Source organism: Panthera tigris, chromosome A1, assembly GCF_018350195.1.
Source record: "Panthera tigris isolate Pti1 chromosome A1, P.tigris_Pti1_mat1.1, whole genome shotgun sequence".
Classification (NCBI taxonomy): Eukaryota; Metazoa; Chordata; class Mammalia; order Carnivora; family Felidae; genus Panthera; species Panthera tigris.
This window is the reverse complement of record NC_056660.1, coordinates 139219176-139234584: the sequence shown is the minus strand read 5'-3', so window position 1 is coordinate 139234584 and position 15409 is coordinate 139219176. Positions and strand designations below refer to the sequence as shown.

Sequence of the window (15409 nt, the reverse complement as noted above, 5' to 3'; positions counted from 1 at the left end):
ATAATCCTGAATGAGTTCCTTAACTTTTCTAAATTCTAATTTCCTCACCAAAAAAAGAAGATAGGTGATAAAGGATCTTAACACCATGAATACAAAAGCATTCTGTATTTACAAGAAGGCTCTATCCTACCCTCTTCAGGCTCCAGACGGACCACGTGGGTTTCCACACAATAATATTTTTTTTTGTACTTACTGTGTATAAGCCAGGCATGTATAGTTGTTAGGGAGAAATCAAGGTACAGTAAGAATGTCTCTGTACTTGAGAACAACAACTATCTGTTCCACTTACCCCAACTATCTGTTCCACTTGCCCTGTTCCACTTGCCCTTCCAAAATTAAAAATATTAATTCTACAAAGGCCTAGTGAGTGGATCAGTGCAGGACCAGATTACTCAAAGAACATTTTGAGTCCCCCTCCAATGAGTGAGCGAACATGGCATGGAGCACATACCTTATTTGGAATGTTGATATCACTTCCTGCTGTCAGGAGCACTTTGCTGCATTCTTCATGACCTCCTTTAACAGCCAGAAAGAATGGTGTTTCTCCATTCTTAAAAAAAATAAATAAATAAAAGGAAAAAAGTTAAAATTAATTGCCCCTTGACATGAAATAAAATTACTTGAGGAACAGCATGCTTTCTCTATACCTTTTGTGCATTACTCTTAACGGATAGCATTTACTGAGCATCTATATGACAACTTATATTGCCAAGACTATATGCCTTGGCAGAGTGAAATGCACAACCCTGCGAGGTCAGGATTAATATCCCCATTTTACAGATAAAGAAATTAAGCCTTAGCTGAAAAGTGACAAAGCTAGACTGCAAATCCGGATGTTTGGCTCCAAAGCCTGCACCCATACGGATCCTGTTATTCTGCCTCCTTACAGGGTTTTCATCCACCATTATACTCTTAATTTTTACTATTTTATCTCCAAAACATTTATTGGACACTTACTGCCTGTTGGGCAAAGGCTTTGGGATTGAAATGACAAACACACACAAATCCTGCCCACAAGAAGGTAACAGCTTATTAAGCAAGATAATCATGGAAATATGAATTATAATGCAGTGTGAAACACACACAAACAGAAGCACATTTGTACCAAGTATAGCTTTAACGTTTAAAACTGATTTAAACTATTGTGTGTCATTTAAAAAAACAACAACACAGTAATACTCTTTCTCAGTAATTAAGTTTCCTGAAACTCATTATGATAAATGCTAGTAGGGTAAAGTGAGAGCTTAGTTTAGGCCAAAACACAGAAAAAAAGGAAAGAACTGGTATCACACAAAAGCCACTTGGATATTACCCCTTTCTCATGCAGATTCTTTCCTGAAAATTTTGGGAAAATGCAGAATCCCTTCTCACTCCCTAAACATTCCCCCCATGGGCATTATTCTGCTTAAAAATGCATTAGGATAAATTCAAATGGTTTTACTTATAGCTAATTAGATATGAACAATCATGTCAAGAGGGATGCAGGGGCATGGAACCAATGTTCCCATCCCAATGAGATGGAAAAACTATATCCAGCTTGCTTTACATGAGTGTCTGGGACAGCCATCTGTTACAGAGGAATTTCTCCTCATAATATGCCTTCTCATTTTCCTGGAAAAGAGATGCCAAATGGCAAACCACAGTGGGAAAAGCATTAGTGAAAAATGTGAAGGAAAGAATTCACACATCATTTAAAAAATTTTTTTAAATTTTTATTTGAGAGAGAGATCATGTGTGCACACACTCCAAGAGGAGCAGAGGGGAAGAGAGAGAGACAGACAGAAACAGAGAGACAGAAAAAGACAATCCCAAGCAGGCTCTGTGCTGCCAGCACTGAGCCAGATGCAGGACTCTATCCCATGAACCTGGGATCATGACCTGAGCTGAAATCAAGAATCCAATGCTCAACCGAATGAGCCACCTAGGCGCCCCAAGAATTCACATCTTTAATATATCAGGAGCCTAATAAACATTTGTATCTGTGACCCAACAATCCTCCCTTTAAGAATATACCTAAAGGAAATAGTGAGGAATTCAGACTATGGTTTTTATACAAAGAGGCTCATGACAGCCTAATTTTTAAGAAAAGAAAAAAGGATATAAATAAAATGTCCAAGACTCTTAAAAACAGAGAACAAACTTAGGGCTGATGGGGGGCGGGAGGGAGGGGAGGGTGGGTGATGGGTATTGAGGAAGGCACCTGCTGTGATAAACAATGGGTGTTGTATGGAAACCAATTTGACAATAAATTTCATATATTTAAAAAAATAAATAAAATAAAATAAAATAAAATAAAATAAAATAAAATAAAATAAAATAAAATAAAATAAAATAAAATAAAATATCCAAGACCTAAAGAATAGTCATATGAACTCTGGACAACCAATAAGAATATATATACACAGGAACACAAAAGAAATGGAAGGAAAATATATCTGGTATCTCTAAAATAATCATTTCAGTGTGGAGAAAATACAAAACTACTATTTATTTTTATCTTAAATTTTTAAAATGTATATTTCTGGCATATATTTTATAATGTATTACTTTAATTATAAATGTGCATATGACAGATGCATGCCCATATTTCCTTACTGATAGGAGAGTTTGCTTCCAAGACTATTTAGAGACAGCCCCCCTAGAGTATATTCATATGGATCACTCCAACTGGTCTGGCTACAGCTTACATTAGGAAATGCAGGCAGCCCATGACTGTATAAAGATTATGGGCCTTATTCAAAGGGCTGATATTATCACTAGACACTTCATTCTCTGCAGATGAAACCTATCATAATCTGCAATTACAGTGTGTTGGGCTTTATGAGCTCTCTCTAATGTGCCCTAACTCAAAAATAGCTAAATGGTGGATAAAATCCAAGTGCACACATTCCAGTGGTAAAGTATTAAAACACAGCTGGGCAAGCATGACCAAGACTTTAAATTAAATCCTGTGGCTATAGGACTTGATCTCTATATTGATTTGTGAAGGCTAATCACACCTAAGATTTATTCTAGGTGATTCACATTTTTTTTTTCCTCACATTTCTCACACATCATTCGTAACTTGTATTTAAGAAGACCAAATTCCTGAGATCTTTAAATAAGTTAAACCAATTAAACCTGATCATTATTATGCCAGATGGTCAGAAAAGACTGAACGCACACTAAAGTAAACAAATGAAAGCTCTATTTTTGTCCATGATCCTCAAGTGAAAGCTTGGCTTGGGCGCCTGGGTGGCTCAGTCAGTTAAGTGTCTGACTCTTGATTTTGGCTCAGGTCATGATGTCATGGTTCATGGGATGGAGCTTTCAGTGCAGAGCTTGCTTGGGATTCTCTCTCTCCCTCCTCTCTCGCCCCTCCCCTGTGTGCACTCATGCTCTCTCTCTCTCTTTCTCTCTCTCTCTCAATAAATAAATCAACTTATGAAAATACAAAAAAAGAAAGCTTGGCTTAAATTCTCCCAAGAACTTGAAAAGAAAAAATGAGGATAATAATATACCACTGATACAAATGATAACCATGAGGCTGCCTGTATGGTTCATCAGTTAAGTGTCTGACTTCAGCTCAGGTCATGATCTCACGGTTCGTGAGTTTGAGCCCCACATTGTGTTCTGTGCTGGCAGCACACAGCCTGCTTGGGATTCTCTCTCTCTCTCTCTCTCTCTCTCTCTGTCTCTGCCCCTCCCCTGACTGTGCTCTCTCTCTCCCTCTCTAGCTCTCAAAATAAACAAACTTAAAAAACAACAACAACAAATGATAACTATGACCCCATTTATTGCACCAAGATAACACCAATGATAACAGATGCCACTTATTACATGCCTACTGTGTGCCAGGCACTACTCCAGGTGCTAATTGTGTGCCACAGCCTTCCCATTTAAACTTCACTATGGCCCTATGAGATTATTTGACAGATGAGTAAACTGAGGCTAAGACGGGCTATGTGCTGAGCCCAAGATCACTTACCTAGAAGAGCGACGGAGCCAGGACCTGACCCACAGAGTCAGAGCCCTGCTTTCAATCTCTGGGTGCCCAGATCCAGGGATGCATGGGACTAGCCTGGTGGGCTTCTCTGGTCCAAAGGGAATACAGACTTGGCCCAGGCATCACATATACGCCCTTTCATAGCCTTCCCTTTCCATTAGGTTACCCACGGTTGCTAGTTTTATGGTCAAAAGCCACCAATACTAAGTCCCATCTTGTTTTATCTGAGATCAGGATGCATCTCACAATCTTAGTCAACCAGGCAGTATATGTGATGCTGTCACTGCTTGTCATGTGTATGAAATCAGAATGGGTGTTGGCTTAAATCTCAGAAACCATATAGGGTAACCTTAAAGAAATGTTGCATTGCAAGCACCTTTGAAGGCACAGAGGACCGTATTTTGTTTGAAAAAGCCAGGACATCAAGACTGAGTAAGAATCAAGCTCAGTGTGAAGTTTACTAACCAACTTATTTATTTGTTCCTTTATATGTGTATAATAAAAAATCTAAGGTAAACATCTAAGAAACTCTTTCCATAAGTATAAACTATTCTAAAGGACAAAAAAGCTGCTTGTTTGTGTCACTGTTTAATTGGCAGCATTATTTTTTCTTAGCGTTACATAAAATAATGATATACCTCACAGTCATCGATGTCTTCAATGATTATATTACCTCTTAGAGTATTGCTCAGAGAGGTATTAAGTTTAGAATTTATCAGAACGTTAAACTATGAAGTCCAAGAGGAATCCATTCACCTGAGTTTCCAAAGAGCCAGTCCAAAAATCATTGACTCAAAGGTTTAAAGTGACCACCTAGAGCAGATCTGTCTCCCTGGCACAACTTCTCCACTTAAGCCTTATGCCCAGTTTCTATCTCCCTACCCTCCACTGAACCCCAGATAGTTTCTATCTCCCCACTGCTCCCCACCTGAATGTCTGCCCCCCTCCCAGGTGCCTCATCACAAACCCATTCAAAACCCTTGTTACTGATCTCACCCACATACTCTGCCCTGTGCTCACAGCTTAGGGGGGGCACCCCACCCTCCCAGTAGTCCAAACCAGTGAGTCAGGTATCAGAAAGTCTTCTCTCTCCCTAATTCTGGTCACAAATCCTGTGGCCTCTGCCTCCTCCTATTGCTTCATCCCATTTGCTCCTTGTAAGTGCCCTGGTGACAGGTTTTCCATAGTTCTTGCTTCAGCAATTTCCACTGTCACCTGACTGGGGTCCTCACCTCCAGCCTCTGCAGGCACCAAGCCCCCACTTCAAACCACTGGGACGGTCACAGACCTGTAACCAACACAGAGCTCATTCCTCTCTGCTGCTTAACACCCTTCAAGGTCTCCACTATCTTCAAGTCAAAGCCAAGGTCTCCTGGTGAGCACAGCCTTTCTGTATCTCTATGCCTTGGCCCTCTCAGCTCCCACCTTTTTGAATGCCTTTCTTGCCCTTAGACTTCTAGAATAAGAATACATACTCTCTCCAGAATAGAGTACATATTCAACAAATATTTTTTGAGTCAATGGGTAAATAAATGAATGGACTAACAAATGACTTGCTGGGATACTTTAGAGAAAAAAGAAGGAATCTTGTAACATCACATTTTACACTCTGTGGCACTAACATCTTTGTTTTCCTCCCATGAAAGCCATTCCTCCCACCCTTCCACTTTTGAGTCTTGTGCCCACCCCTAACGAGCACCTTCACATACCTCATTGATCTCATTTATTTCTTGCTGCTGGGTTAGCAGCACATGGACCGCAGGACTGTGACCATGCTTTGCTGCAAGGTGCAGGGCAGTATTTCCCTCCTGCAACAGAGACAAACTCACCATAGAGTCCGCTGCACTGAGCAACATGACCCTCCAATGGTCAGGCCTGTAATGAGGTTTCTGAGGGGTTTCATTTCGGTTAAAGCTGTGGTCCAGAGTGTGGGCCACATTATCCACAGTTTCAAGTGAAATTTATAATTTTTTACAGTTTCAAATGAAAAGACATAGTTGATCCAACAAGTGGGAAAACACCATCCATGCCCCTCATTCTACCTTTGCTGCTAATTTGCTAGCAAAAGGTGAAACAATAAAAGCAATTCCCATAACCTATGTGAAGATAAACTGGTGAAAAATTTCTGGGAGATAGTTTTAGCAATGTATACCAAACAATTTAATGTGTAGAACTTTTGAGCCCACAATTCTATGTATACATATGAATTTCTCCTAAGAAAATAATCAAAGCTGTGAATATAGATATGGGTGTCTATCAGGGTTTCCCTCCCCAGTCAGGTAAGAAAGACTCTTCAGCAGACCTCAAGGGACAAAGAGCACTGGAATTGACAGTGGAAAAAATCCACGTAATCTACTGAGTTCACAAACATTTATTGGGTGAAAACTGGCAACTGGATGATCCACTGCCAAAGTGGGTTCATTTCATCTGGATATTCCATTATTCTGACTGTAGTAACAAGTGAACAAGTCTATTCCTGACCAAAATGCCATCACCAAATCTATATACCAGCTGTCACCACCCCCTTTCTCTCATTCTCAGCAAAGAAATAAAAGTCCAACTCACCTTGTCTTTTTCTGAAGTATGTAGATTAAGGAAGATAAGTTTTTCTATCATTTCAATGTGGCCCCTCTCAGCTGCCCAAAGAAATGGTTTTCTTCCTTTCTGAAAATAAATCACAAACCTCCAGTGTTTATTATACATTTATTAATAAGCAAGACAACAGAGAGAGGCAGAGCACAAGCAGGGAAGAGGGAGAGAGGGAGACACAGAATCCGAAGCAGGCTCCAGGCTCTGAGCCGTCAGCACAGAGCTCGACATAAGGCTTGAACCCATGAATCATGAGACCATGACCTGAGCTGAAGTTGGACGCTTAACCAACTGAGCCACCCATCAGATGGTGCCCTATCTAACTCCAGATATTTTAAAGGAGGAAGAAAAGATAGTTGGGGGGGGGTGCGGAGAGGGGAATGGAGGCAGAAGTATTTTCTTCATTTAAAGAAAACACTCATGAGGGTGCCTGGGTAGTTCAGTCGGTTAAGTAACCTACTCTTGATTTCCACTCGGATCATGATCTCATGGTTCATGGGATCAAGTCCCATATCAGGCTCTGTGCTGACAGCACAAAGCCTGTTTGTGATTCTCTCTCTTTCCCTCTCTCTCTGCCCCTCCCCTGGTCACACGTGTTCCTTTCTCTCAAAATAAATAAATAAACTTTAAAAAAATAAAGAAAACACAAATTGGCTTGTGTGTTATTAACCAAAGGCTTAGAAAAATGTCTGAAATGTGAAAAACAAGATACAAGTCTCTTTATAAGAAGGTTCCTGAATCTGAATCTGAGATTTGTTATCTGATCTGCTAATGCAGGGTAATCAAAAGATCATGGAGACTGTTAACATGAGATAACAGCACATGATTCCCCCATAACTGGGAAAAAAAGAAAAATGTTGAAATAATAAATGGCAAAACAAAATGTCCACGAGGATTAGCCCTATGGAGCTCTCCATTCACACATATATGGAAGTTGGAGAAACAAAATGGTGCCAAAAAGTTCACCTAATTCATTATTCTTGAGCCAGACCTGTTTGCCAGTGAGGCCTACATCCCCAAGCTTCTATGCTGGAAGGCCTGACTCTCATTGTCATTCTCATAAAGTCACTAAGGAAGGGCAAAGAGAAGGAACAGAGACTGCTTCGGCCCCCAGTCTTCTGTTAGCAAGTTAGACCCCTAATTGAAGAGAATTTAGTCTTGAGCCATGAACAACATTTTGGAAATGATAGACCAAAAATTATTGAATCTAGGTTATTCAAATATATGCAAATGGAGACAAAAGAGAAAGGTTCATATAAAAAAATGACAAAAAGAGATGTGAGAGACATGATTATACACTACATGAAAACATTTAGTCACATACCTTTATAAATTATTCATTAATTTATTCCACAATTACTGAGCATCTATGAATATGCCAGATATTGTGCTCAGCCATAGAGTGGCTGGGATGAAAGATACACTGCCCCATCCTCAAGAAGCTCAGAGTGCAACAGGGAAAATGGACACATGAACAAGCAATGATAATGAAATATAGGAATTGAACCCTGGTGACACGCGGGAGTACTTAACTCAGCATGAATGTGTGCTTGTGGGTGGGGAGACAGGTGACAAGAAATGAAGAAGGCAGCCTTTTAAGTTCATGAATGCACTGGGATAGGAGAGAAGAGCACTGGTGATGTTTCCTGCCCGTCATCTTTTCCTCTAGAGGGCCTGTGGCCTATTTTTGTGGAGCTGTTAATTACAGGCTCCTGCCTCTTCCACAATATATCCCTTGGTCACAATGTTTGGTTCAGGTATGGTCACATGCCACGCCAGGCCAATCAGGGTCAACCGTGGGATTATTTTTCTGCGCATTCTATTTGTAGTCTAGAATCAGCAGCAGCTAAGCCATCAGCCGTCCTCCCTGTTACCTGATGAGGACAATTTGCCTAAGAATAAAGCCAGCACAGTGGACAGCAGAGCTGGAAACGGAAAAAGAGACAAGAGCCCTGTTGACATCATTTGCGCTGCTGGATTCAGACATAACTAAAATTGCCTGTGCCTAAAGTGTCTAACTGAATGAGTCAATAAATTCCTTTTTTTTTTTTTTCCCTTTAAGTAGTTGGAGTTGAGCTGCTGTCACCCCTCACTAGCAGGGCTTCCTTAAAGCAACTGCCCTATCTCAAAGATTTATGAGAATGACTTCAATGCCCACCAGAGGGTCTTTTTGGCTTCAATTAAAGATTTCAGAATAACGGAATTATCACTGGCCACATCTGACACCACTTTACTCTGAAGATATAGGACACAAACCACAGCTGGCCAAGGTCAGCCGTTCCCCTTCATACCATGTCCCTACAGAGTTGTCCAGGAGCTGCTGTCTTTGGCCCCCCAGGTGATAGCTCAGTTGCAAGGTGACAGATCTACAGTGGACAGGCATTGGAGCCACCCTGTCTAGAAGGATGGTGCCCCAATGGAATAAATACCCCAAGCATAGCTTCCAGATCCCCACAAGGGATGTGCTCCATTAGTTATAAGTCATTACAGTCAGGGAAGCCCAAACCCAAAATATGGCTTCCCCCTGGTGATGATAGTGCATCTGTAGTTCCTCCAAGTCCAGATGCAATTTGCCAATTAGGGGTTATTTTTATCATAAACAACGCTAATCTTGTTTGCAGTGACACAGAGCTAGAAAGTTAACTAACGTTTAAATTCTCAGGCAGAAGGGGCGCCTGGGTGGCTCAGTAGGTTAAGCGGCTGACTTCGGCTCAGGTCATGATCTCGCGGTCCCTGAGTTTGAGCCCCGCGTTGGGCTCTGTGCCGACCGCCTGGAGCCTGTTTCAGATTTTGTGTCTCCCTCTCTCTGACCCTCCCCCATTCATGCTCTGTCTCTCTCTGTCTCAAAAATAAATAAACGTTAAAAAAAAATTTAATTCTTAGGCAGAAGCAAAAGGGGTCTTATTAGCCCTTTACCCACAGAAACCGTAAATGATACATGAGGGTGTTGTGTCCCAGAGTAGACATTTACTGCTTTTATGTCTATGTTTCTTCTAGTAACAGCAGGTTCATTTTCCTTTTGAGAACTTCCCCACTTATACAGACACCATTTATCCATTTAGTGCTGTCAACTGCCAGGTTTCACCCGCCACATGAAGTGATCACTTTAACCCACGCTGGTCACAGTGATTGGTCCAGGATTAGGCAGATGATTCAAGCAGGGCCGAAGAGAGTTGTTTCTGAGATTTATATATGCACATTTATTTTTTTCCTAAAGTTTATTTATTTTGAGAGAGTGTGTACACATGCATGCACAAGCAGGAAAGGGGCAAAGAGAGAGAGGGAATGAGAGAATTCCAAGCAGGCTTTGTGCTGTCAGCACTGAGCTTCACATGGGCCTTAAACTCACTAACTGTGAGATCATGACTTGAGCTGAAATCAAGAGTAGGATGCTTAAATGACTGAGCCATCCAGGCACCCTATATATGATCATCTAATGAGAGAAATTTTCTTTCTTATGAATAAAAATCCATAAGAATATCTCTAAGAATATCTTGAAACTGCTAGCAGCCATCTTTCCCACCTTGTGGAGAGTACCAATAATGCCAACAGAGACAATCGAGAGTTGGAGAGGGAGAAAAAAAAAAAAGGGGCTGGATCCAGCCGTGCCTGAAGCCATTCAGATACACCCTCCAACTTTTTAGTTAGGAATAAATAAATTACCACTATTGCTTAATCTAGATTAAACTGGATTTTTATCACTCATCGCAGAAAGAAGTCTCACAGATACATATTTAGTAGTATGGGAACGAATACTACTAGAAGTACCAGGGGTCCGTTGAACTTTAAAAAGGCCTTACTCTTACCCTTGGCTAATACAAAGGCTTGCATTTCTGCATGGCTAAACAAAGTGACAGAGGACCCACCCACAAAGAAAGCCTAGTCTGGGAAGAAATGGGAGGTTATCAGAGTTGAAACATTTTTCTTCACCAAGAAAACAGCTATTACTTTCAACTTTGGATGCCCTTTAAAAATGTGATTATCAAGGGGAAAAAAATGTGAACGTGAAATTACACAAAATAAGGGCATTTAAAGTAATCTATATTTTAGAAATGTATCAAAAGGGAGCATAAATAAGGAAGAAGTGACAGTAAAATGAGATATAAATCTTTTCTCTCATCTTAGTACAAGTTATTAGGAAAAATAAGAACTTTAAAAATACTTGTTTTTTTTCCTGTTTAAATTCTGTTTCTTACCATGTCTCATTTCATTTTTTACCCATCCAATCCTTTTAAAATGATGTTCAAGTCGACCTCTATGCAGTGCAGCCTCACAGGACTCCTGCCCACTTGCAAGGCAGGGAGATTTTTCAGTCAGGGCAATGGAATAGTGGTGTTAGAGCCCCAAGCTGCAGACAAATCACAATGCCTCCCCAGCTCAGGATGCTGATTGCCTTCCTTAATGAGCATAAGAAGGGGCTAGAATTCCTTTTTCCTTTATTAACACAATGTATATTTAACCTAACATGTTTTAATTCAATGCATTTAAATTGTTTGCATGTGAACAAATCTAAGGGGTTAAAATTGTTAATTTGAAATTATTTTGGGGGCACCTGGGTGGCTGTCAGTTAAGCTTCCGACTTGGGCTCAGGTCATGATCTCATGGTCCATGAGTTCAAGCCCTGCGTCAGGCTCTGCACTAACAGCTCAGAGCCTGGAGCCTGCTTTGGATTTCGTGGCTCCCTCTCTCTCTCCAACCCCCACCCCCACCTTCTCATGCTCTGTCTCTCTCTTTCTCAAAAAATAAATAAACATTAAAATTTTTTTTGAAATTATTTTTCATTTTGAAGTTTACTACCAGGATTATCAAATTTGACAAGTTACCAAATTAAACAAAGATTTCATAAACAGCCATTCAATAGGCACCTGAAGTCCAAACTGACTCTTCTTGCCCATAAAGATCCCAGAGGTGGTGCCCTGGAGAGCCTCTGAGAGGAGGCCAGGGAGGACCCAGCACAAAGTCCTCCAGTGCCTTGTGTGTAGGTCTACACCCCATGGCAACTCTCCTTATCCTGGGACCCTCACAACAGAACCCCAACATAAGGAAAACACCAGGAGATTCCCTAATAACTAGAGATTTGAGAGGGAAAAATAAGTTGCCATGAAGTAAAAACTACTGAAGGAACAGTGTGTTAAATACGCAGTCATGGACCTAGGGTGGGTAGGATGAGCTCTCCCCTTGCACACTGGAACCCTTAAATATTGGCCTCAGGTCCATACAAGAAAATCTATCTTTTCAAATCCTCTCATGCTCATTATTCCCAACACTCCAAAATGGGACGCTTCTTTGCATTTTGACCTCTAAAGACTTCCTATATTCATTTGAACCAATGGAAGTTCCCATTAAGTATGCAGCTGAAACCAACCTTACATTGTACCACCAAACTCTTAGATTCAACAACTATGCATATACTCTAAAGCCATTCCTTTCTGTGTCCCTGCTCCACTCCAAACATTTTGAGTGCTTATTTTTGACCACTAGATGGAAGTTTACACGTAGATTCAGAACATCTACACTACTTCACCCAAAACTTCTCCTGGCTGCTCTACTCTCTCTCCCCTGGAGAGGACACATGATTTCCCAAGCTATGGACCTGAAAGAAACCTCAAAGTATTTTCCATGTCTTCCATCTCTCCCATCCCCACCCACACTCTCCTGGGCCTAGTGACACCCCTTTTATTAATAAAGACCGCCTCCCTATAAGGCTTTCCTTGTTAGCTTTTGGAGTTCCCTCTGGGCTAGAGAAAACAATCTTACTAATACTGGTCAGTAATCAGGCTCTCAACCACATTCAACGGATAAGAAAGTAGGCAAGAGGGCCAGCTATGAGGGTGAAGCAGTTTTTTCTATCAAATGCATTCAATGAGTTCCACAATACTTTTAAGTAAACACAGATGGAAAATCCAAAGATGAATTAATAGATCCTGAGCTCCTGATCCCAGTTCATACTGGATTTTGCCAACATTCTTGAACCCCATTCACAGATCTCAGAAAAAGAGTAGACTTTGTCTTTTGCATTGATCCACTTAGGTTTCTTTAAAACTAAAATTGGATTCAGAGATTCCTTTCTCCCAAATGAGCCAGTATTTATTTGTTCATTCCTCATATGTCTCTGAATCCATCTTAATTTTAAGATCTCTCAGTTGGGGGGGGGGCACCTAGATGGCTCAGTCAATTGAGTGTCAGACTTCAGCTCAGGTCATGATCTTGCAGCTCGTGGGTTCTGTGCTGACAGCTTAGAGCCTGGAGCCTGATATGGATTCTGTCTCCGTCTCTCTCTACCCCATCCCCACTCACGCTCTTTCTCTCTCTCAAAAATAAATAAACATTTAAAATTTTTTAAAAAAGATCTCTCAGTTGGACATGTGGTTCTGCACAGTCTGCTGCCAGGGCTCCCCAGTCTTTTTCCCACCAGACAGAGGAGGAGGAAGAGGGGTGGGACAGGACAACCCCAGAGCCAGCTACAGAGACGGTGGGCAAGAGGGCTGCTGGCCAGCAGAAGTTCCAGATGTGAAGGCTCCCCACAAACCTGCTTTGGTCTTTGAGTCCCTTCAGCCTATTGATCCTCCCATACACAGCTGTCTCCTGTCAAAGCAGCTGGAGCCCACTGAAAAGGAAGACAGTCATGTGTCTCACAGATACCAAATATCTGCTGAATGGAATTGAGTGGAATTCATTCACAGGTCACATCCCTACCTAGCATCAATCAAACCAGAATGATCTAATGTCCACACTGTGACACTAGATGCTATCTATGATTATGATTTTGAGGAAATCAGACAATGCATTTTGCCCTATGATTACTGTTATAACAACTACATTTAGTGAGCACTTACCAGGTACCAGACTCTTTGCTAAGTGTTTTATAGTCATTAACTCATTTAAACATCTCAACAGTGGCTGTTCCAATACTGCTACATAAGAATGGCTTAGGGGTGGTATCTGATTAGAAAAGGGTGGTAGAATGGCTTACAGTGAAGTTCAATGGCATAGGCATTTTTTACATAAAATTGAGGAAATGTCAATACTCTACATCAAACCATAAAGGTATTGCCTCCCCAATTATCCCTTGTAGATACCGAGGCTTTCAGCAGTCAGAGAACTTGCTTAAAACCGTGTAACTAATACATGCCCAGACCACAGCCCATGTCTGTCTGCCTCCAAGCTGTAAATGTACAGATGCTCAGTCATACTCAGAGGAAGTAAAAGAAACTTACAGACTTCATTTGAAGAAATTACTGTTGTTGTTGTTGTTGTTTTTTTTAAGACTGGAGTCAGACAAGAATGTGAACGTTTTTTTACAAGAGGTGAAATGAGGTATTACTGATTAATTTATGGAGAGACTTTTATGGAGACTATTGTAGGCACAGTGAAAAAGAGGTCACATTTGAAATCAAAACTTCAATCTCACAGGGTATACTCCCTTATGAAAAAGGCCTAGAAGAAGATATTCCAGGGAAAAGACAGTTCATGACACAGGAGGAATGTCCACAGTCATCTGAGAAGAGAGACAGGACAGCATGGTGACTGAGGTCAGCGAGACCTGAATTCAAATTCTGACTCTCACTGTCCAACTCTGGGATATGGATGAGGTACTCAGCCTTTCTGAGCCTCAAATTTATCACCTTTAAAAATAAGCAAAATTCTTGGCACCAGGCTCGCTCAGTTGGTTAAGCATCTGACTTTGGCTCAGGTCATGATCTCAGAGTTTGTGAGTTCAAGCTCCACATACAGCTTTGTGCTGACAGCTCAGAGTCTTGAGCCAGTTTCAGATTCTGTGTCTCCCTCTCTCTGTCCCCACCCCCCCCCCCGTCTCTCTCTCCTGCAAAAATAAACAAACATTAAAAAAAAAAAAAAAAGCAAAATCCAGAGCACCTGGGCAGCTCAGCCAGTTAAGTGTCCGACTTCAGCTCAAGTCATCATCTCACAGTTTGTGAGTTTGAGCCCCATGTCAAGTTCTGTGCTAACAGCACGGAGGCTGAAGCCTGCTTCAGATTCTGTGTCTCCCTCTCTCTCTGCCCCTCGCCCATTTGCATTCTCTCTCAAAAATAAATAAACATTAAAAAAATTAAAAATAAGCAAAATCCTGCTGTATAGGATTATTATGGGAATTAACAGGAGAATTCATTCATTTAGCAATGATTTGTTAAACCATATACACCAGGCCCTAAACCTCTCAATGAAATAATGTAAGTAAATAGCTTTCCTTTGTACCTAGCACACCAATAAATACTCAACAGGTGGTAGCTGTTATTATTATATATCTACACATGAAAAGAAAAGGAATGTAGACAAGTACAGTAAAATTGCATTATATTCCATGGCTCATTACTACATACACTTGGGCCAAATACACTCCAAAAAGGCCAAGCATAATGTAGTAAAATGAAAGCATACATTCTAAATACAAAATAGGGTGGATACTGTCTACACCCAACCAGGATGAGAGAGTAAAGGGGGAAAAAAGAACTTAGCGGCTTCCTCAATACTCCTCATCCTCCCCACGTGCAGATGCCAGGGTCACCACCAACACCAACACTTCTCATCTGTTCTGCCATCTGCCAGAGTGACGGAGGAGCTGGGTACAGGGCCAGGTCTGTCTGTGCTGGCTGCTTTGGCAGCTCTAGGAGGAGTAGGAAGAAAGAGGAAGGTAGGTGGAGGTGTACACAGGACCTATCCTACCAGAGCAAACATACCTCATCGGGCTGGTTCAGGTCCTTCAAGTGCAGATCTTGAATGAGGTACTCCACAATGCGTACATTATTGTTCTGAGCTGCAAAGTGGAGGGCATTCATTCCATCCTGAAGAGAGCCAAGGTAAGGGACATAATTACAC

General features: G+C 41.2%; 1 protein-coding gene across 1 annotated transcript in view; it reads right to left on the bottom strand.

Moving 5' to 3' along the window:
• ANKDD1B (ankyrin repeat and death domain containing 1B) overlaps nt 1–15409 on the bottom strand; it is a 61964-nt gene that overhangs the window by 24264 nt on the left and 22291 nt on the right. Inside the window, exons 5-8 of the mRNA XM_042988576.1 lie at nt 15271–15375; nt 6551–6649; nt 5695–5793; nt 452–550 (exon numbers count right to left, since the gene is read on the bottom strand). Coding sequence (XP_042844510.1) covers nt 452–550; nt 5695–5793; nt 6551–6649; nt 15271–15375 — 402 coding nt within the window. The remainder of the gene's footprint in view (nt 1–451; nt 551–5694; nt 5794–6550; nt 6650–15270; nt 15376–15409) is intronic.